This window comes from Oncorhynchus kisutch, linkage group LG26 (genome assembly GCF_002021735.2).
Source record: "Oncorhynchus kisutch isolate 150728-3 linkage group LG26, Okis_V2, whole genome shotgun sequence".
Lineage (NCBI taxonomy): Eukaryota > Metazoa > Chordata > Actinopteri > Salmoniformes > Salmonidae > Oncorhynchus > Oncorhynchus kisutch.
In genome coordinates, this window is record NC_034199.2 from 20098346 (window position 1) to 20120129 (window position 21784).

General features: G+C 42.4%; 2 protein-coding genes and 1 non-coding gene across 4 annotated transcripts; 1 reads left to right on the forward strand and 2 right to left on the reverse strand.

The window, feature by feature from the left end:
- Window positions 1-2133: 2133 nt before the first annotated feature.
- LOC109870979 (60S ribosomal protein L24) lies at window positions 2134-6228 on the reverse strand. The gene is made up of 6 exons (XM_020461710.2): window positions 6115-6228; window positions 5916-5991; window positions 5336-5446; window positions 4644-4780; window positions 4183-4246; window positions 2134-2263 (listed from the first exon to the last, which is right to left on the reverse strand). Exons 1-6 carry the CDS (start codon window positions 6117-6119, stop codon window positions 2183-2185), a joined length of 474 nt encoding a protein of 157 aa, XP_020317299.1. The 5' UTR covers window positions 6120-6228; the 3' UTR covers window positions 2134-2182.
- On the reverse strand, window positions 5019-5199 carry LOC116357756 (small nucleolar RNA SNORA23). Its single transcript, XR_004205699.1, has one exon. It is a non-coding gene; the product is annotated as a small nucleolar RNA SNORA23 (small nucleolar RNA).
- Window positions 6229-6723: 495 nt separating the features above from the next.
- On the forward strand, window positions 6724-18503 carry LOC109871355 (centrosomal protein of 97 kDa). 2 transcript variants are annotated; one of them, XM_031805368.1, is made up of 11 exons: window positions 6724-7134; window positions 7772-7925; window positions 8637-8795; window positions 8888-8989; window positions 10464-10577; window positions 10688-10854; window positions 11286-11450; window positions 12364-12524; window positions 12672-13371; window positions 16137-16212; window positions 16296-18503. In XM_031805368.1, the coding sequence occupies exons 3-11, from the start codon at window positions 8667-8669 to the stop codon at window positions 16812-16814; spliced, it is 2133 nt and encodes a 710-aa protein (XP_031661228.1). In that variant the 5' UTR covers window positions 6724-7134; window positions 7772-7925; window positions 8637-8666; the 3' UTR covers window positions 16815-18503. The 2 variants fall into 2 exon arrangements, with proteins under 2 accessions (XP_031661228.1, XP_020317792.1); XM_020462203.2 differs by having other exon boundaries at window positions 7772-7914.
- Window positions 18504-21784: the final 3281 nt, after the last annotated feature.

Sequence of the window (21784 nt, forward strand, 5' to 3'; positions counted from 1 at the left end):
GCACACCTGGATTGTGTATTTACCTATTATTATTTTTCAAAATTCTTCAAGCTCTGTCAAGGTGTTGGAGATCATGGCTAGACAGCAATGTTCAAGTCTTGCCATAGATATAAGCAGATTTAAGTCAAAACTGACATTCACTACCTTCTTGGTAAGCAACTCTAGTGTAGATGTGGCTTTGTGTTGTAGGTTATTGTCCTGCTGAATGGTGGATTCTTCTCCCAGTGTAGATTTAGCTTTGTGTTGTAGGTTACTGTCCTGCAGAATGGTGGATTCTTCTCCCAGTGTAGATTTGGCTTTGTGTTGTAGGTTACTGTCCTGCTGAATGGTGGATTCTTCTCCCAGTGTAGATTTGGGTTTGTGTTGTAGGTTATTGTCCTGCTGAAAGATGGATTTCTCTCCCAGTGTCTGGTGTAAAGCAAACCGATTTTGCCTGTGCTTAGCTCATGTTTGTTTTCATCCTGAAAAACGTGTCTTTGCTGTCAAACATACCCATACCATGATGCAGCCACCACCATGCTTCATAATGAGGCAGTTACTCAGTGATGTTGGATTTGCCCCAAACGTAAGGCTTGTATTTAGGCTAAAGTGTATTCCTTTGCAGTTTTTTTTCTTCAGTATTACTTGAATGCCTTGTTGCATACATATGCATGTTTAAGAATATTTGTATTTTTGCTATGTTAGGGTAATTGTGGAGTCACTACAATGCTGATCCATCCTCAGTTCTCCCATCACAGCCATTGAACTCCAGCCTTTTTAAAATCACCAATGGCTTCCCTAAGCAGTTTCCTTCCTGTCCTGCAGCTCAGTTCAGGGGGACATCATCCACAGCCCAATTATTAACTTACTGCAACCATGCTTAAAGATATATTCAATGTCTGATTTGTTACCCATCTACCAATCACTGCCCTTTGAGGGTTTCAAAAAGCTCCCTGGTCTTTAGTTGAATTTGTGCTTTAAAAGTCAAGGGAGAGGGGGTGAATACTTGTGCAACAACTACATTTGTTTTATTTAATAAAAAGTGTAGAATTTGCTTTTCACCTTGACATGAGTACTGTGTAGATCAATGACAAAATTACAATTAAGGCCATTTCAAGCCCACTTTGTAACAAAATGTGAAAATGTTCCAAGGGGGTGTTGACTTTCTATAGGCACTGTTTGTATTGGCCCTGTAGTCAAGGTCCTTGTCTCCTATTGGTTAGTTCTCAGTAATTGGGAGATGCATAATGTGTTAAATGTAGCTAGTGTAGACGAGAACACATGCTATCAAGCCTACACATTGGAAATAGTTATCCTCTGATAGACGATGCAATAACTGGCAAACTACATTGTCCATAATGCACACAACCTGTAATAACTGAACATGAACTTAGTGTATTTGTAATGGTATGCTCTTGTATTAACTATTTGGGGTGGCAGGGTAGCCTAGTGGTTAGAGCGTTGCAGGTTCAAACCCCCGAGCTGACAAGGTACAAATCTGTCGTTCTGCCCCTGAACAGGCAGTTAAACCCACTGTTCCTAGGCCGTCATTGAAAATAAGAATTTGTTCTTAACTGACTTGCCTAGTTAAATAAAGGTAAAAAAAATTAAAAAACTATTTGAATTCAATCTTGGCATATACTGCAGCAGTGTTATTCTTGTTATTCTTGCACAGATTGCTTGGAGGGGGAGTATGCAGGCTCAGATTTCAAAACATGGTTTTGACCCATCTTGGCTTTGACTATTGAGGTTTGGATAGTGCAACTTGGCACAAGGGTGGAACAAATGGCCATGCCTCTGAATAAATTACTGGTTTGACATGATCTTTATGTAGTCCCCATTGATTGGTCCACCTTCGTATGCACACTACATTTTTATTCAAGTCACTGAGTACTTTACAGTAACCCATCTTAGACCCTTAAAGAGTAAGTAGAAGCAGTGGCAAGGGAAAAAAATCGCTAGGAGGAAGAAACCAGAATCCAAGGGGAGGCACATCTTCTGGTTGTACCAGGTGAAAGATTGGAGTCCTATGACCAACTAACCAGACTGTTGACCACTAGCAAGGAAGGACAGTTCAGGGTGCATGACCAAATCAGGTCAGACAATTGTCAATTACACAAATCCAGAAAACAAAAGCACGGACAAACACCAAACAGCTTTGATTACCAAGAATGTTTATTCACAATCAACAAAGCCAAAAGCTTTAGCGTTTGCCACCAACGCGAGGCGCATTGACCTTCATTTGCTTTGCCACCTTGGGTTTGGGTGCAGCCTTAGCAGGTGCCTACATAGGGAGACAAAGTACAGATTAGACAAAGTACTAATAACCCTTTTAAAACAGATGTGGTATATTTATTACCTGTAAAAACTATAAGGTAATGCTGATGACCCCCCTTTAAACAGCCCCTTTATCACTTCTTGCAGGTACACCCTTTTATATATAGTGGGTTACTGGCAAATTGGGAGGGGTGGTGTTAAACCATGGAGCTATTTGCACATCAAATTTATGAAACAATGGAAGTGATAATGAATTTATCTGAAAAAGCAGAAACATTCAGACCTGATATCTGTATTTTGGTTACAGGTATTATATTGTTGGTTTTGGATTTTAATATTATGTAATTGTTTATTCTATTTACTTTCTTTTGTAGTCTTATGTTTTGCTTTAATGTATAGATGCGGCTTATGCAATAGCTAATGGGGATCCAAATAAACTAAACTATTTTGGTTACAGAAAATGCAGGAATCATTAGGTCTTTAGGTGGCTTTTAATGTACCTTGTTTTTTACTCCCTACTAGAGAACGACATGGGTTTTTAAGTGCTAATGTCGATGTTGGGGGTCAAGGAGGCTATTGTATGCTGATAATAAATATAATTACATTTGAACATTTTGATGAGACATTTTCCGAAACCGCTATGTATGCATTAAATCAATTACACAACCATACAATCAATTTGACTTTTAATAAATAGTAATAATTTTGGCATAGACCAACTCGCAATACAGGTGAATTCATATTCAATAGGACTTTGTGAATTTTTGGCTGATTTCATTAGTTTATGGGACTACAGATGACAAAATATGTTTCCCTTTCATTTGGGACCATGAGACCTACTGATCAACATTTTTATAGAAATAGACCATTTTCTTTTATAAGAGACGACGACGCCACTTGTGTCAAGTAACCAGGCATTCTGGTAATGGAAAGACAAGTGAATTTGCCAACATTTGGTGACAATCATCTTTGAAATTAGCATATTTTGCATTATTGATTGCATATTAGCTATCACAAATAAAGTTCTAGGGTAGTGACCTGACGTTATTTTCACAGCTAGCTCTATGAATGATGTTTAGCTAGCAAGCTACCAGTATGTTGCCTTATAAAGCCCTGCAGCCTGTACGGACATTGTTTTGCAGTAACAGTAAATACATTTCTACATTCCATGTGGCATTATTAATGTGCTACATTTATATGCAGCAAGCAGCTCAGAGGTTCCTCGAGAACAGGCTAACTAATAATGAGTGGCGCCAGCTTGCAGGAGTTTCACACGAGGCAAGTACACTTGCTATTAAGGGGAAAGGCCGACACAAGGGCCGATACACTAGGAAAGGCTAATATCGGCCAAAGATAAATCGACCGGACCGATATCTCTCTACCCCCTATTGCTTTTAGACAAAAAAGCAGATATAAAAATGCAGGTATGGTAAAAATAGCAAGATTTCGGGCTATATGAATGGGATATAACTGACACCTTTGGACTCTCCAATAGGAATCTAATGTAGTTCCTTACCACAGTGCTAGTGTTTTTCTTTACAGCTCTTGATAAACCACTTGGTGCCATTAAAATTCCAAGCATAAATAAACCATGTGAGACATTTCTGCCAGAGGCTGAGGTGACTAAAAGCAGCAATGTAAACTAAAGATATTGCAGAGCGATCCAAGAGGATGCAATTGTGAGTGGTCCCTTCACTCTCCTGCAAAATGATAGCTGAATGACAACTGCTGAGGATACTGCGGAGCATGTTGCTACATGCTTGCTTGCTGAAGTGGGTCCAAAACGGACCATTTTTACTTTGTGAGTCTACCTTCAGTGTGAAAATGTAGATTCCACATTAAAACCTTGCTGTGTTTTATAAACGGAGGTCATAAAGATTTTACTTTCTGACCAATCAGATTCACACATGGCTATATTAATCTTACCTTAGCACCGGCAGCAGAGGGTTTCTTGGTTGTCTGCTTTGCCTTCTTGGCCTCCTTGGCAGCTCTAGTGACAAAAGAATGATAGAAATTAGGCCAATGCCACACATCCAAAAAACAACAAGACAGGAGTCCACAGACTGCAGAAATAACACATCGACTGACTAGAGTAATAAAACGCCATTATTGCATATGCGTTAACAAGGCTAAAAAACCAAGACTGACAATTCACTGTTGAATTTTAAGAATACAATAACTGCAGTACCACAGGAAAGTCAGTGTCACAGTGTGAACAGCTAGCTATTTGTTCTTCACAGAGCCAACTCTGACAACACTAAATTGTTAAACACTATACAATAGTTCACTATAGCAGTAAACAATTCACTTTCTTTGGCACCAAAATGGCAGCTATTGACATCTAAAGCCAAGTTTCTGGTAAAGCATGGTTTTGGTGAGGTCCTCACCTGATGGCCTGCTCACGCTGGGCCTTGCGGACCTCAGGCTTCTGGTTCCTCTTGGCCATGATCTCAGCCAGGGAGGCGCCGGTGATGGCCCTCTGGAACTTCACGGCACGGCGTGTGCGCTTCTTTGTCACCTCTTCCTGTTGGGACAGGGAACAGCACGGCCACATTCAGGATCCAGTATGGGCAGTTTGGTAGTGTTAGGTTATTAGCAGGTACAACACAGGAGAAAAAATTGCATTTTAAGTAGCACTCATGTAGCTGAACTAGTCCAATAAGAATGCTCATTAACACTATAGTTTTGTGCCAAAGGAACAGTAACAACCACGCAGGGGTACTGCATTACTGCAAACCCCTAACATCTTTCTCACATATAAGGTTTGTAGGAGAGTATGGAGGCTGGCCAGTGGTAAGGAGTCAGAGACGTCACAGAGCCAGTACTATGATCTCCAGTGGCTCTATGGCCGCAGGTATGTGGAGTGAGCACTGCCGTCCAAGCTATAGGACACAGCCTGGCAACAGCACATAACGCAGATGGCAACCACGCACACCTTCCCACCCGCAGCCAAAAACAAAGGCACACCAAAACACACCGTGTCAAAACTAAGGTTGTATAACTGAGTCACAAGGTAAACACTCACAGTAGCCACCACTTGTCAGCATTTGAGGGGAAATTATGCACACGAGGTACTTACAGACTGGCCCTTCTTGTGCTTGCGCCTGTACAGCACAGTCCAGTTGATCTGTCTGGGGTTCCTCTTGGCCAGGAAGGCAGACTCACACTTAGCATTCAGGAACTGGAAAACCTGGGTGGGGGCGTAAACTATACATGAGTGAGATATTTGACAGTTATTTGGCATGTTGACATGCCCATGTCTGGTTGTAATATTGTTATAACTGCAGTGGAGAAAGGTTTTGACTAGGTGGTATACAGCTACGACCAGAAGTGACTTTTTCGTAGTAAGTTATGAGAATTACTGTAGAAGGTTATGAGAATTAAGTTAACGTTAGGAAAACGGTTACCTAAAATGCACTCAACCTACTACGAAAAGTCACTTCCGGTCGTAGTTTTACTCCTTGTCACAACAATGAATACATTGCATAGCAGCGACTGTCCAAGTGACAGGCCAAGAACCAAGTACACACTCAATGAACAGTTCTACTGTAACAATTTTAATAGAATGTCAGCCATGGGTTATTGCAACCAACCATGATAAAACAAACTTAACTAAGTGGCATTAGAGGAAGGAAAAGAGTAGACCTAGGGTGCAGTACCTTCCCATCTATTCTGGCGTATCGGACACCATGGCCGGGGTATATTTTGTACCCACTGAAACTGCACAGCTCGACCCTGTAGCGGAATAATATAAATCATTAGAAGATAAATGTGTCATTCTGTATACTAGCGCATTTTTAGCACTAAAACGGTTATTTTAAAGCTTTGATGGCAATAGATATTATTCCGTAAACTCACTTCATGATGGTTGAGGGGGGACACAAAACCGGAAAGAAAGATGTCGGAAACGGAAACGAAGTTACAGGTAGGATTTCTTCATTATTATCTATTATTATTTTTTCCCACTTATTTTTTTCTACACAGCATGTATTTTTTTTCCTTACATTTCAGTCAGAAGCATTATTTGGATTTTCAAATATAAATGTTGTTCATGCAAAGTAGTTGACCAATAAGCAACTCGATCGGTTGATTGGCGTTGACACAAGCGGGAAGTGTGGCCTTGATTTTTTTTATTAGCATTATTATTTTTTGTTTGTTTTATTGAAATTCCATACATTTTGAGGGATACAAATTAAAATGTGTTACAAAAATCTATACATCCTTCTTAAAAATGTTTTACATAAAACGTCACAAACACAAAACGTTACAGGGTTTTACGTTCAAAGAAATGAGAAAGCTTCATTAAGAGTTTCAATTGATTTCAGTAACTTCTTATTCTTACAGAGCATTCCATTTAATGTGTCAAAGTAATTATTTAAGTCCAACTTTAAAAAAATATTTAATACCGTGTTTTTTTTTTTTTTTTCAAAAACAAAAAGGAAAGCCATTTGTTAGTTTCTAGCCCTTGAGGTATGGCCTTGATAGAAAGGCTAACGAAAGGAACCAATCAAAAAATCAACAAAAGTAAGAGATATACTTGATCAGTATACACTTTGAAAATAGCATCTTGATTCCAGTCCTTTCATATTGGAATTGCTATCAGCTGTAAATCTATTGAAGTCTATTTCCCCCGGGGAATCGACAACAGTGACGCGCTGCGGTAAAGCATGTTTGTAGTCTTTTTGAAATCAAGTATAGTGGTCCTTTATGGCGAACGGATTTTTTTTTTACTACATATTCCGGTAAATTCTTAATCGTTTTTTCTGTTGTACTGACTGACAAGACAGTTGTGCGCTGGGAACCAGGCTAGCGAATTTTGTGCATTATCGTATATTCTTCGCAGAATGGGAATATCAGATGTAACATTTGACACAACTGGTGAGTGCATGACCGCTCCCTTTCTGATGTTCGACTTTGTAGGTCAACGATTTAGCGAAAATAGCTATAACGTTTCTTTCAAATGATTGGCTTTATCCTACGTTAGCTAGTTAACTAGCTGGAGCTACTTACTGTCTGTAACTACCTATCCTGTCCTCATTCCAGCTAATGTGGTCTCATCTCATAGTCCATAGTCATGCTTACAGGACTGAAGGACTAATGTAGAGCCAACAGATCACAATGGCCTAATTGATTAGAGTCCCAATATCATGCTCGATTTTCACAACCATCATGTCTCCAATCCCACTGCTTTATCAGCTACTCAATCAACAGAGTGAATATGAATGAATCATCATCCCTCAGACTATAGTAGACCCAGTATGAATAAACTGCATAATGGTGATCAACAGAAGTTCTCCAAGACTGCTTGCATGTTTCAGTTGGCTCCCTGTCTGTATCATGCTTAAAGATGTGTCCATGTGTATAGTAGATTTATAAGCTTGCCTCCCTAGTTGCCGTTGAGAGGCTGATATTGTTTCTATGCATCGTTCATGGTGATACTATCAACATGTGCATAATAGATTATACATTCATCCATCCACTCCCATGTTTATGGTTCTCCCGGTTTCCCCTTCAGGTCCTGTGGTGGACTTGTCAGCCCAGGGTCTGCAGAAGCTGGAGCCCAGTTTCACCTGTTCTGATGAAACGCACACGCTCATCCTGGACCGGAACCACATCATGAAACTAGACCATTTGGAGAGGAGCCAAGGCCTCCAACAGGTAGGCTCTCTGTAAGTGAGGTCTTGGTGGACTGTATATTCTTTAGATTAGGTTTTACTTTGTGTTTGCTCCCATACGCTGGTAAGGGCACAGATGACAGACAGGTAGGATTCCAGTTGAGGGGGTTTAATAATGCTGAAGAGGCACAGAACAGCACCGCACAGTCTATGTAGTATGGATTGGCTAAGGCACTTAGTGGTCTGTCAACTTTCAACCAAAGTGTGTTCAACCAAAGTGTGTGTGGAATATCAACAAGGACACACACTGGTCTTGGCTAACACAATGAAAGCTAACTGGTGGGAAAAAACATGGATGGCTGGAACTTTCTCTCGAGCAGATCTTCTTTGAGCTGAAGATTGCACAGCATGCACTACTCCACTTCACCGGTGGGCGGAGCTACAGCTCTGATATGATGAACTAACATTACTGATATGATTAACTACAAATACATCACAGCCTTTCACACACTCCCTCTTACTGGGTACTGTTACTTGATTGGTTGTGTGACTACATTTGCATTTCCACCAAGGCACATTAGATGGAATATGTTCAACTTAACTGTTGAACATGGTTGAATTCCTTATCTAATTTGTAAAATGGGCATTTACTACTTCTATATGTTGTTGCAAACTTGCAATGTACCACATTGGGTTGGATTAGTTCCATCTATATTGTTTTGTTGTCTCATCCTGCCTCTCTTTCCTGTTTTCTTTGCTGTGCAGTTATCTGTTGTTGGAAACCGCCTGGTGCGAATGATGGGTGTGTGTCGTCTGACCGAGCTGAGAGTTCTGAACCTGCCCAATAACAGTATTGGCTATATTGAAGGGCTGAGAGACCTGCCACACCTGGAGTGGCTCAACTTGGCAGGCAACAACATCAAGGTGAGGTGAAAAAAGTGGACAAGGTACTCCCTTTATATTTGTGTACATTTTGTCTCCTGATCATCCAATCTGGATGTCCACTTTTCTCTCAGGTCATTGAGCAGCTCAACAACTGTGTGGCTCTCCAACACTTGGACCTGTCTGATAACAACATCTCCAACATTGGTGATGTTACCAAGCTGTTAGCCTTGAAGGTGAGAACAGGTCTTGCCTCTTGGCTTTTCAGAATTATGGGGATTCAGAATTCTGGAGCAGTAAGTAGGAGAGTTTAAACCTGTCTAGGACTGGGGAACCCCTCGCCAACCCAACAGCCAATAAAATTGCAGGGAGCCAAATACAAATCAACAGAAATCTCATAAATCAAATTACAAGTATTAGGCACCATTTTAAAGATAAAATTCTCATTAATCCAGCCACAGTGTCTGATTTAAAAAATGCTTTACAGCGAAAGCTCCAAACGATTGTTAGGTCACCTCCAACTCACAGAAAAACCCAGCCATTTTTCCAGCCAAAGAGAGGAGAGGAGTCACAAAAAGCACAAATAGAGATAAAATTAATCACTAACCTTTGATCTTCATCAGATGACACTCATAGGACTTCATGTTACACAATACATGTATGTTTTGTTCGGTAAAGTTCATATTTATAGCCAAAAATCGTATTTTACATTGGCGTGTTAGATTCAGTAGTTCCAAAACATGCAATGATATTGCAGAGAGCCATATGAATTCACAGAAATACTCATAATAAATGTTGATGAAAATACAGCTATTATACATGAATCTTTAGATGCACTTCTCCTTAATGCAACCGCAATGTCAGATTTGAAAAAAACTGAAAAAGCATAATCTGAGAACGGCACTCGGAGCCCAAACCAGCCAGAGAAATATCCGCCATGTTGGGTAGTCAACATTATTCATAAAAAGCATTATAAATAATCCCTTACCTTTGATGATCTTCATCAGAATGCACTCCCAGGAATCGCAGTTCCACAATAAATGCTTGTTTTGTTCGATAATGTCCTCTTTTGTTAGGGCGTTTGGTAAACAATCCAAAAGCGCGATCTGGTCCATTCGGACGAAACGTTCAAAAAGTTATATTACAGGTCAAAGAAACTTGTCAAACTAAGTATAGAATCAATCTTTAGGATGTTTTTATCATAAAAGTTCAATATTGTTCCAACCGGAGAATTCCATTGTCTGTAGAATAGCACTGGAATGAGAGCAACACCTCAAGTGAAAGCGTGTCCCCCTTCACATGAGCCGGCCCCCCTTCACATGAGCAGCCTAAAACCACGTTCTAAAGATGGCTGACATCTAGTGGAAGCCTTGGGAAGTGAAAAATAACCCATATCCCACTGTGTATTCGATAGGGGTGAGTTTAAAAACTACAAACCTCAGATTTCCCACTTCCTGTTTGGATTTTTTTCTCAGTTTTTTGCCTGCCATATGAGTTCTGTTTATACTCAGACATCATTCCAACAGTTTTAGAAACTTCAGAGTGTCTTCTATCCAATACTAATAATAATAATATGCATATATTAGCATCTGGGACTGAGTAGGAGGCAGTTCACACTATTCATCCAAAAGTGAAAATGCTGCCCCCTATCCCAAACAAGTTAAGTGATTGGTTGTGGTGTTGATTGACTGGCTGCCATTTCTCTTGCAGACCCTTCTCCTCCATGGAAATAGCATTACGACGCTGCAGACCGTTCCCACTCATTTGCCCATCCATCTGTCCATCCTCTCCCTGGCAGAGAATGAAATTCGAGACCTCAATGAGGTAAAGACCCTTCCTTTTTGTTCCTTTGCACTCTTACCTGCTCAGCTTTTACAACAATCTCTCTCACCTGCTTGTCTCTTTCTTTCTCTCTCTCTCTTTGCCTCCCACAGGTCTCCTACCTGGCACCCCTCCATGACCTGGAACAGCTCTCCATTATGACTAACCCCTGCGTCATGGTAACACCCTCGTTGCCTGGATACGACTACCGGCCGTACATCATGAGCTGGTGTCTGAATCTCAAGATCCTGGATGGATATGTGGTGTCTCAGAAAGAAGGGTGAGACTAGTTCCAGAACTCACAAATGCCAGCTAGGCATGGGAAGGGGGGTAGGCAGGGATTGAGCTGAAGGGTTTCCCTATTGCCCGAGGAAGTGACTTGAGCAGTTGCACAAGTTGAGCCTGCTCTAAGATAATAACCAAAATGCAAAGAATTCCAGTAGTCTGGTCTTTCTGGTTCCTCCTGTTTGTAGGTGAAAATAGCTACTTAACATTTTTGTGCAAGTGATCATAATCTTTGGGCAATCAAAAAATACTCCTGACTTGCCCAAAGGGGCGAGAGCCTTTCAGACCATAATGTCAATCCCTTGGTAGGGAAATGGACTTGTGACTGCAAAGTTGCCGGGTCGTATTATCCAGTTATACCATCCAAGTGTTGAGTGATGATCACTCTTATTGCTGGTGATTAATGTCTCTAACGTCTGATCTCAGGTTGAAGGCAGAGTGGCTGTACAGCCAGGGCAAAGGTCGATCATACCGGCCAGGTCAGCACATGCAGCTGGTCCAGTACTTAGCCACCGTGTGCCCTTTGACCTCCACGACAGCCCTGGAGACCGCAGAGGATGCCAAGCTGGAGAAGATCCTCAGCAAGCAGAGGTAGGAGAATGCATTCACAAAAGGACTGTGATGCCAACAAACTATCACACAGGTAGTGGATGTGTTCTCCTCCCTGTGATCACATGGAAAAAGTGCCAAATATAAATCCTACCCATTGTTAGAATCCATTTGACATTAAACTGGATCTATCAAATTTATTTATATAGCCCTTCGTACATCAGCTGATATCTCAAAGTGCTGTACAGAAACCCAGCCTAAAACCCCAAACAGCAAGCAATGCAGGTGTAGAAGCACGGTGGCTAGGAAAAAACCCCTAGAAAGGCCAAAACCTAGGAAGAAACCTAGAGAGGAACCAGGCTATGTGGGGTGGCCAGTCCTCTTCTGACTGTGCCGGGTGGAGATTATAACAGAACATGGCCAAGATGTTCAAATGTTCATAAATGACCAGCATGGTCGTATAATAATAAGGCAGAACAGTTGAAACTGGAGCAGCAGCACGGTCAGATGGACTGGGGACAGCAAGGAGTCATCATGTCAGGTAGTCCTGGGGCATGGTCCTAGGACTCAGGTCCTCCGAGAGAGAGCATATGTGGGGTGGCCAGTCCTCTTCTGGCTGTGCCGGGTGGAGATTATAACAGAACATGGCCAAGATGTTCAAATGTTCATAAATGATCAGCATGTTCGAATAATAAGAAGGCAGAACAGTTGAAACTGGAGCAGCAGCACGGCCAGGTGGACTGGGGACAGCAAGGAGTCATCATGTCATCATATCTGTGGCTTTTCTGCTTAGTTTTCGTCATTTACCTTGCGGTACCATGAAGTTATCTTTTAACCAGATGAGAAATATGAAGTAGATGAGACAGCTTGCACAATTATTGAAATGACTGTTTAATTACGCTCTCCTTTGTATCACATTAGTTAACCAGGGGACCTGTGTGTGTAATATATACAGGTTCCACCAGAGGCAGCTCCTGCAGCAGACCCAGGGGGGCTTTCCCAGCCCTCCCCGCCCCACCCAACTGGATGTGGAGACTCAAAGCCCCCGCCATGTGCCTCTAATAGAGGAAGACAGAACCACAACGCCTGTGACTGCTCCATCTGCCAGACAGACAGGTGGAGGACATGAACTCTACCTGTGTTTGTGTTTCTCTCAATTCTGTAACTCGTCAATCAATCCCCATGTGTGTCTGGTGTGTAAATCTAATCTCTTCTTTGTGTGTGTGTGTGTGTGTGTGTGTGTGTGTGTGTGCATATGTTCAGAGCTAGCGACGGTGCAGGTGAACACCTGGCTAGGCTGCGACCCCTCCCAGGTGGCCTCACCTCCTCTCCATAGCCTCAGGGGTGTGGAGGAGCGCCTCTACCTGGAGGACGTCCAGAGCCAGACAGATGAGGACAAACTCAGCGGCAGCCTGCTCTCCTCCGAGTCCACCTTCCTCCTAGTCACCTCTGAACCCCCCCGCTCTGACAGCGAGGATGAGACGGAGACGTTTGAGCACGACTCGCTGGTACCCGAACACCCCATTCATCCCAAAAATACCCTTGCTGAAAAGACCCTACAGGCACCCACGGGGAAAGGGAGTGAGAGCCAGAAAGAGAGAGAGATGGAGAGAGAAAGGGTGTCAGGTGACAGCCACCTCACCTGTACCTTAACCTCAACTGCCGGTCTACCTATGATGGAAGATGACCAATCACAGACCAATGATAGCGCTCCGCTCCAGGGAGCATACTCAAACTGCAATGCTGTAGAGGTGAGGGCAGGGTCTAAGCAGGAAGATAAAGCATTGGTGAGATGTGATAGGCTGGGTCGCTGTGAGGCGGACAGGGCAGCCGTCAAGATCCAGGCATGGTGGAGGGGAATGTGGACTCGGCGCTGCCACCCGCTGGCCAAAGAGGTGCGGTGTGAGATCCGCCTGCGCAGGATGCAGGAGCACATAGTCTTCCTTTCTGGAGAGTTTGAGAGGTATGGAACAGACCCCAATAAATCCAAGGGCTGCGTTCCTATTCTCTACTCTTTTCCAGAAGGGTGCTCTCATTCACTCCCCCCTCATGCATTAAAAAGCATTGGATTGCTGCGTACATGCATGATGCCACCTTATTCCTCTCACCAGTCCATTCCTTTCAAATTCATGAGGGGCAGTGTACGAGTGCACACTCAAGGAGAAGGGTAGAGAATTGGAGTTTAGACACTGTTCTCCAGTCCTGGTCCACAAATTGTGCAGACTTCACCAGTTTCAATCAGTCCACTAGTAATAATGTATTAAATTTGTAAATTGATTTTAATTACAAAACAAATCTTAAAGCTCATAGAATAAAATATAAACTGCTACTAGTTATAAAGCCCTCAATTAGTTGGATCATGTCTGTTGGCACTGGGCTTGAACACAACCAGACAAGTTGTGATTGTGCATGAGGTATTACCAATGTCATATGTGCATGGTTCATTACTATGTCTGGATGGTGTTGCCTAAAAGGCATGGTTCATTACTATGTCTGGATGGTGTTGCCTAAAAGGCATTTGTTTATAGACTTGCTGGTGAGCTAGATAAGAAACTGGCAAGAATATCTCCATACAAAACTTCAGTTCCCATTTAAAAATAGCAGACATTTAGCCTTTTGTAAGGAGTGCACAAAGCGTTGTCTTTGGCCATGCTCCAGAATATAGCTATAGCCATTGGAATGTTGGAAGCCTTGTTCTCCTGCAACAGAGTGCCATTTTTTATGTACAGTTGAAGTCGGAAGTTTACATACAAATGTATTTTATGTAAGTTTAAATGAAACTTCCGACTTCAACTGTATCTACAGTGGTGCAAAAACGTATTTAGTCAGCCACCAATTGTGCAAGTTCTCCCATTTTAAAAAAATGAAAAAAAACATCATAGGTACACTTCAACTAAAAAAATCCAGAAAATCACATTGTAGGATTTTTTAATGAATTTATTTGCAAATTATGGTGGAAAATATGGTGGAACTGGTGCTGACTAAATACTTTTTTGCCCCACTGTATGTATATACAGTTGAGGTTGGAAGTTTACATACACCTTTGCCAACTACATTTAAACTCAGTTTTTCCACAATTCCTGGCATTTAATCCTAGTAGAAATTCCCTGTTAGGTCCGTTAGGATCACCACTTTATTTTAAGAATGTGAAATGTCAGAATAATAGTAGAGAATGATTTATCAGCTTTTATTTCTTTAATCACATTCCCAGTGGGTCAGAAGTTTACATGCACTCAATTAGTATTTGGTAGCATTGCCTTTAAATTGTTTAACTTGGGTCTAACATTTCGGGTAGCCTTCCATAAGCTTCCCACAATAAGTTGAGTGCATTTTGTCCCATTTCTCCTGACAGAGATGGTGTAACTGAGTCAGGTTTGTAGGCCTCCTTGCTCACACATGCTTTTTCAGTTCTGCCCACAAATTTTCTATAGGATTGAGGTCACTTGATCGCCACTCCAATACCTTGACTTTGTTGTCCTTAAGCCATTTTGCCACAACTTTGGAGGTATGCTTGGTGTCATCGTCCATTTGGAAGACCCATTTGCGACCAAGCTTTAACTTCCTGACTGATGTCTAGAGATGTTGCTTCAATATATCCACATAATTTTCTGTCCTCATGATTCCATCTATTTTGTGAAGTGCACCAGTCCCTCCTGCAGCAAAGCACCCCCACAACATGATGCTGCCACCCCCGTGCTTCACGGCTGGGATGGTGTTCTTCGGCTTGCAAGCTTTCCCCATTTCTCCAAACATAACAATGGTGATTATGGCCAAACAGTTCTATTTCATCAGACCAGAGGACATTTCTCCAAAAAGTACAATATTTGTCCCCATGTGCAGTTGCAAACCGTAGTCTTGCTTTTTTATGGCGGTTTTGGAGCAGTGGCTTATTCCTTGCTGAGCAGCCTTTCAGGTTATGTCGATATAGGACTTGTTTTACTGTGGATATAGATACTGGATATTTTGTACCTGTTTACTCCAGCATCTTCACAAGGTCCTTTGCTGTTGCTCTGGGATTGATTTGCACTTTCGCACCAAAGTACGTTCATCTCTAGGAGACAGAACACGTCTCCTTCCTGAGCGGTATGACAGCTGCGTGGTCCCATGGTGTTTATACTTGCGTACTATTGTTTGTACAATACCTTCAGGCGTTTGGAAATTGCTCCCAAGGATGAACCAGACTTGTCTAGGAGTAGGTCTTGTCTGATTTCTTTTGATTTTCCCATGATGTCTAGCAAAGAGGCACTAATTTTTAAGGTAGGCCTTGCAATACATCCACAAATACACCTCCAATTGACTCAAATGATGTCAATTAGCCTATCAGAAGCTTCTAAAGCCATGACATAATGTTCTGTAATTTTCCAAGCTGTTTAAAGGCACAGTCAACTTAGTGTATGTAAACTTCTGACCCACTGGAATTGTGATACAGTGAATTTTATAAGTGAAATAAGCTGTCTGTAAACAATTGCACAAAGTAGATGTCCTAACCAACTTGCCAAAACTATTGTTTGGTAACAAGACATTTGTGGAGTGGTTGAAAAACAAGTTTTAATGACTCCAACCTAAGTGTATGTAAACTTTTGACTTCAACTGTAACTAGCTAGCTCTTTCAACACTTTTGATGGCACACCCAGATAAGGATGAAGGTATCTAGCTCTTTCTGTTGAAGATGACATATCAGACAAATATGTCCAATTCTTCCAAAGAATACTCTGTTTGTGTGTTCAGAGTGAGGCAGCAGCATGAAGAGGAGAGGTTGAAGAGACTGGTACAGGAGGAGGCTGTGAGGTTTCTATGGAGGCAGGTCAGTGATGAACAAGCTCATGCATCAAATGTAAATGCACATACACACACCCTTTCTCACTCCTTCTCCCCATCTCTCTGCAGCTTCAGTCCATGCAGCAGTGGCAGTGTTCTGTAGAGGGGCAGCTGGCCAGCGTGACTCAGGCCGGGTCATCTCTTGCTCCAGCCCTGACCTCCGGGCTCTGTGACCTCCCAGCTCTTCGACTCCCCCTACCTCTGGCCTCCAGCACTGCAAACCCAGCCTGTACAGTCCTCTCCTTCCCAGACTCGGGGTTCCAGTCAACAGATGAACTGCAGGTGGGGCAGGAAGACACTTTCCTGAGCTGTGGGACGGGCGACTCTCTGGAGACTGTGCGGCCGCTGGTCGTGGGGGGGTTCCAGGCTCCTTGTGGTGGGGGGAATGGTCAGGACTGCAGTCTGTTGGAGCAGTACCTGTCCTCCGTGCAACAGAGAGAGGAGGAGGCAGAGGAGGGGGGTGCCAGCGACAGAACAGGCACACCACAGCCTCCCTCATCTGCCGAAACAGCACAGCCTGACTCCCCCACTCAGAACACAGGAGACAGACACAGAGCAGCAACACACACACTGGAAAGTCCAATTTGAAGTGCCTGACCTGCTCCTAGTCTTCTGGGATTGGCTAAGAGACTGCCCATAAACTCAGTCCATCTGTGCTGATGAATGTTATTGATGGCTCTAACAGCACCTCATAGACCTTACTGACTAACATCCATATAGCGAGTGGTATATGGACTCACGAATGTGTATACATTCATATAGCCTGGATGACTTTTCTCATTTTGACTTTAAATCTCTTGGACTGCTGCTAGCCTGGAGACCTGACTGTTCCTGCATTCAATAATGCTTTGTTGGTTGCCATGATTTGTCAGTCCAAGGACAATTAGGCTAATGCTTGACTTACATTCGGGAGACGTGGGAACGATAGTCCTACCTTCCGACACCTCTGAATTTTTCTGTACACGGCAGACATGCAATTTAGACCGGTGCTAAAAATGTTAATCCCTGACATGCCCCAACATTAAGTGATAGCACGTCCGGTGACAAGATTCTCCAGGACAATCGGATAGAAAGGCATCCCATGGTACTCAGTAACCCTTTCCTTGACCTCACTGAAACTATACATAACCTTAATTAACCTAAGCCTATTTTCTAAACCTAACCTTAATTCATTTCGACCCCTGTGCCTAAGTCTTTGTTCTGCTGGTTGAATCTACACTTCCTTTAAGTGTAAGTATTAAGTCCATCTACCCTCCAACTTTGGTCATCTGCAACTTCCCTGTCTGTCATGCAGTGGTGGAAATATTACCCAGTTGTCATACTTGAGTAAAAGTAAAGATACCTTTTTATAGAAAATGACTGGAGTGAAAGTCGCCGAGTAATATTCTACTTGAGTGAAAGTCTAGAAGTATTTGGTTTTAAATATACTTAAGTATCAAAAGTACAAGTATAAATAATTTCAAATTCCTTATATTAAGCAAACCAGATCAATGTTCTTTTCTCTTTACGGATAGCCAGGGGCATGCTCCAACACTTAGACATCCTTTACAAACAAAGCATGTGTTTTGGAAGTCTGCCAGATCAGAGGCAGTAGGGATGACCAGGGATGTTCTCTTGAGAAGTGTGAGAATTAGACTATTTTCCTGTCCTGCTAAGTATTCAAAATATAACTAGTACTTTTGGGTGTTCAAGGAAAATGTATGGAGTAAAAAGTACATTACTTCACTACATTCCTGAAAGAAAGTTAAGTTGTAAAAAATATAAATAGTAAAGTATAGATAACCAAAAAAACTAAGTAGTACTTTCAAGTATTTTTTTAACTTAAGTACTTTACACCCTGTGCTAACGTTATGTTATCTGTATTTATCCCTATTTATTTATCCATCACATAATGGTATTTATGTCCTTTTCCCTCTTGTTCTCCGTTTCACAGACCACAACCCTCCTAAAGCCCATTCCAAACCCCTTAACCACCAAACCCTAAACCTTCATTATCCAAACTCCATCAAACCATCCTCGCTGCCTTTTCTGTATGAATAAATAGCAAAACATTATGCATTCTCACCGATAACCCACAGTGGCAATATAACCCAGCAGTCAGTAACGCTATACATCATTTATAGGGCTGTCAGTGTTTATCAGTTAACTTTTAGTAATTTAAGTGCACTTAAAAAAGAAATGGTGCATTGATGACCTGACGCATGAAAGAAAGTCATGACTGGGCTGATGGAAACATGAATTGCTCTTAAAATTGTATAAATGCCTACAGACAACTTGTTTGCTTGAAATTTTGTGTCTGTAAAATTAATTATGTGAGAAATGGCATCACGTGATATGTTTTGTGGTCCTCCCACTACAACTCGGGAAAGCTTGCAGTTTATTAGGCTACAAATTAAATAAATTATGAACATCACAGGGTGGTGAATGTCCGAGGTGATGAGCTTGATACTCCTTTCCAATAAATATTGAGGCTTATTCTGGTGACATGATGATCGATGCTTGGCTGCCATTTAACAAATACAAATAATATTGCATGCGTCCATAATGATCTCAATGTATACTGAACAAAAATATAAACGCAACATGAAAAGAAATGTTCCATTCCCACAAGTGTATTTCTCTCAAATTTTGTGCACAAATTTGTTTACATCTAAGTTATTGAGCATTTGTCCTTTGCCAAAATATGCCACACCTGTCAGGTGGATGGATTATCAAGAAGCTGATTAAACAGCATGATCATTACACAGGTGCACCTTGTGCTGGAGACAATAAAATGCCACAGATGTCTCAAGTTTTTAAGAAGCGTGCAATTGGCATGCCGACTAGAGGAATGTCTACCAGAGCTGTTGCCAGAGAATTGAATGTTCATTTCTCTACCATTTGCCGTCTCAAAACATAATTTGAGAGAATTTGGCAGTAAGTCCAACCGGCCACACAACTGTAACCACGCCAGCCCAGAACCTCCACATCCAGTTTCTTCACTTGCAGGATCGTCTGAGACCAGCCATCCGGACAGCTGATGAACCTGAGGAGTATTTCCGTCTATAATAAAACCATTTTGTGGGGAAAACTCATTCTGATTGGCTGGGCCTGGCTCCCCAGTGGGTGGGTCTATGCTCTCCCAGGCCAGTGGGAGGGGGAACCTGAAAACCAGCTGTTGTTGGCAGAGGTTTGCAACTCTATTTTTGGTCTATTAACCAATTTCCCACCACTCCTGCCCTTGTAAACCTGCTGATTAGAAGGTCCTGTATAGATTATATTTTCAACCAGCAACTATCAGAAATAACATTGCTACATTTTTTTCACACTTTTACAGTGTTAGTTTCATCAGCTATTGTACAATATGACACCAAACAAAGAAAAAAATGACTTGACTGCACTGGGCCTTTAACTCTGCTTTTAGTTTTTGGATAACTGCAGTCCAAGTTCAAGCAGGTGTGCACCTCTTGCTGCTGCTTGTGTAGCTGTTCCAATCATTGCTTAGAAATTAACAATTCAAACCAATCATTGCCGGCTAGTCATTACAATGTCATCCACGACAACAACACATAATGTACAGGTACATATAGTGAATTCAAGCTTGCGCCTGTCATTCATTCATTCATCATGGAATAAAGTAAGGAATATGGGCATGTGTAATACTGATCTGTTGGGGAAATAATTAGCTAAATATCAACATAACTGATGTCCTCCTCAGTGGTGTTTGAAGCAGAGAGGAATGCTTTCCCAACGCCGTCCTTGCTCTAAATAAATGGTCAGGACCAATTTATAAATAAAATGCTGTTGGAATAAGTGTGTAAGTAAACAGAGGCGAGATGTAACATAAGTGAATACAATTAATAGGTCATTGATGTCGCCTTCAGATGTTGAAAACATTTGGTCACGTGACCGAGGTCAGATATTTGCCTTTAGTTTTCCTTAAGTCCACCAACAGTAGTTAGGGACCGTCAACATAGTGACAAATCAAATTTCAATAGCTCGTTAACCATTACTCCTAAAACTTTCAAAACTGGTTCTAGCTAATCCGATGGCATAGACACACATTGCACACACTTTTATTTGTCGGTTTACACTACACACTATTTTTAATTATTTATTTTAATTTTTTTAATTCAATAGTGCCTTGGTCATGTGACCCACACACCTCAAACAATGTTCATAATGTAAACTCAGTGGGCCTACACATTGGACAGCCTTATATGTAGCACAACCTTTTGTTTGTCCATTTTCATCTCACACAATTTTACATTAATTTGGTCAACTTTCTAATTTCAATAGCTCCTTGGTCATGTGACCTACTGGACTCGAACAAGGTTCAGAATGTCCACTAACTACCCTCCTATATTGCACACCCTTTAGTTTGTCCATTTTCATCTCATGCGGTTTTACATGAATTTTTAAACGTTTTACATTTCAATAGTTCCCTGGTCATGTGACCTACAAGCCTCAAACTACTTTCAGAATATCCACTGACTAGCCTTATACATGGCACACCCTTTTGTTTGTCCTTTTTCATCTCACACGATTTTACATTAATTGCCTGCTCGGTTCCCCTGAAGGACAGTGTAACTCACACACCTATTCACTTGGGCCTTCCTGACCTCTAGGCAGGCCCCCATTGACCTGATGATCTCTGACTCCAGGCCTCTAGGCCTACACTCCCTGCCTGCCTACCCTCTCCCTGGGCCTGAGAGTGTATAGCTTACTCCCTGGAACTACAGACCTCCAGGTCTCCACACCTACTCTCCCTACCCAGTCAACACCCCTCTCACTGCGCATCACCACGTCCTGGCCAGGGCTCAACCATCTCCATAACCTTGCCCACCAGGCGAACCGGGGCAACCACACTAAGATGTCTACATTTCCACTGTCAAGAACCATGTGCACCTGGTAACCCAAAACAGGCTCTGTGCACTTGGTGACCTGCCCGCTTTTTTGGTCTCTGAGTGGGGCTCCCGAGGGGCGCATCGGTCTAAGACACTGCATCTCAGTGCAAGAGGCGTCACTGCAGTACCTGGTTCGATTCCAGGCTGCATCACATCCGGCTGTGATTGGGCGGCGCACAATTGGCCCAGCGCTGTCTGGGTTTGGCCGGGGTAGGCCGTCATTGTAAATAAGAATTTGTTCTTAACTGACTTGCCTAGTTAAAAAGGTTAAATAAAAAAATAATAATTAAAGTCCCAACTCCAAGGCCCCCGTGTCCGGCCGCCCCTGCTCGGACTCGAGTGCCTCCCGCCTTGATGGAGGCCTCCTCGTGCACCTGGTGACCCTTTGACTTCCACAGTGAGTCCAAACCTGACACAGTCCCACTAGAGGACGACCCGGGCGGATGGGCGACCACCACCTAGCCCCCTACCTATCTAGAGCCCCATCTCAATGTCTTACACCTTCTACCCACCTGCCTGGGCTCTGTCACACTCTGTGTCTGGCCTCTGGCCCTTCTGTGTCCACCTGGTAACCCGTAAGTAAAGGAGGAGGATGGTGGAGGAAAACGTCTTCCGTCCCTGACAAAAGCTTGGATCGAGGGTTGACTTTCAATAGATCGCAGCGAGTGAGCT

What these genes read in the sequence shown, in the direction of transcription:
- LOC109870979 (XM_020461710.2), bottom strand. An exon ending in ACGCCAGAATAGATGGGAAG is followed by an intron (nt 5,447 to 5,915) that starts GTACTGCACCCT and finishes GCCCCCACCCAG; the next exon opens with GTTTTCCAGTTCCTGAATGC. An exon ending in CAGCGTGAGCAGGCCATCAG is followed by an intron (nt 4,247 to 4,643) that starts GTGAGGACCTCA and finishes TTTTGTCACTAG; the next exon opens with AGCTGCCAAGGAGGCCAAGA.
- LOC109871355 (XM_020462203.2), top strand. Translation starts at nt 7,101, where the DNA reads ATGGGAATATCAGATGTAACATTTGACACAACTG. An exon ending in TGTAACATTTGACACAACTG is followed by an intron (nt 7,135 to 7,771) that starts GTGAGTGCATGA and finishes TTTCCCCTTCAG; the next exon opens with GTCCTGTGGTGGACTTGTCA. An exon ending in GGAGCCAAGGCCTCCAACAG is followed by an intron (nt 7,915 to 8,636) that starts GTAGGCTCTCTG and finishes TTTGCTGTGCAG; the next exon opens with TTATCTGTTGTTGGAAACCG.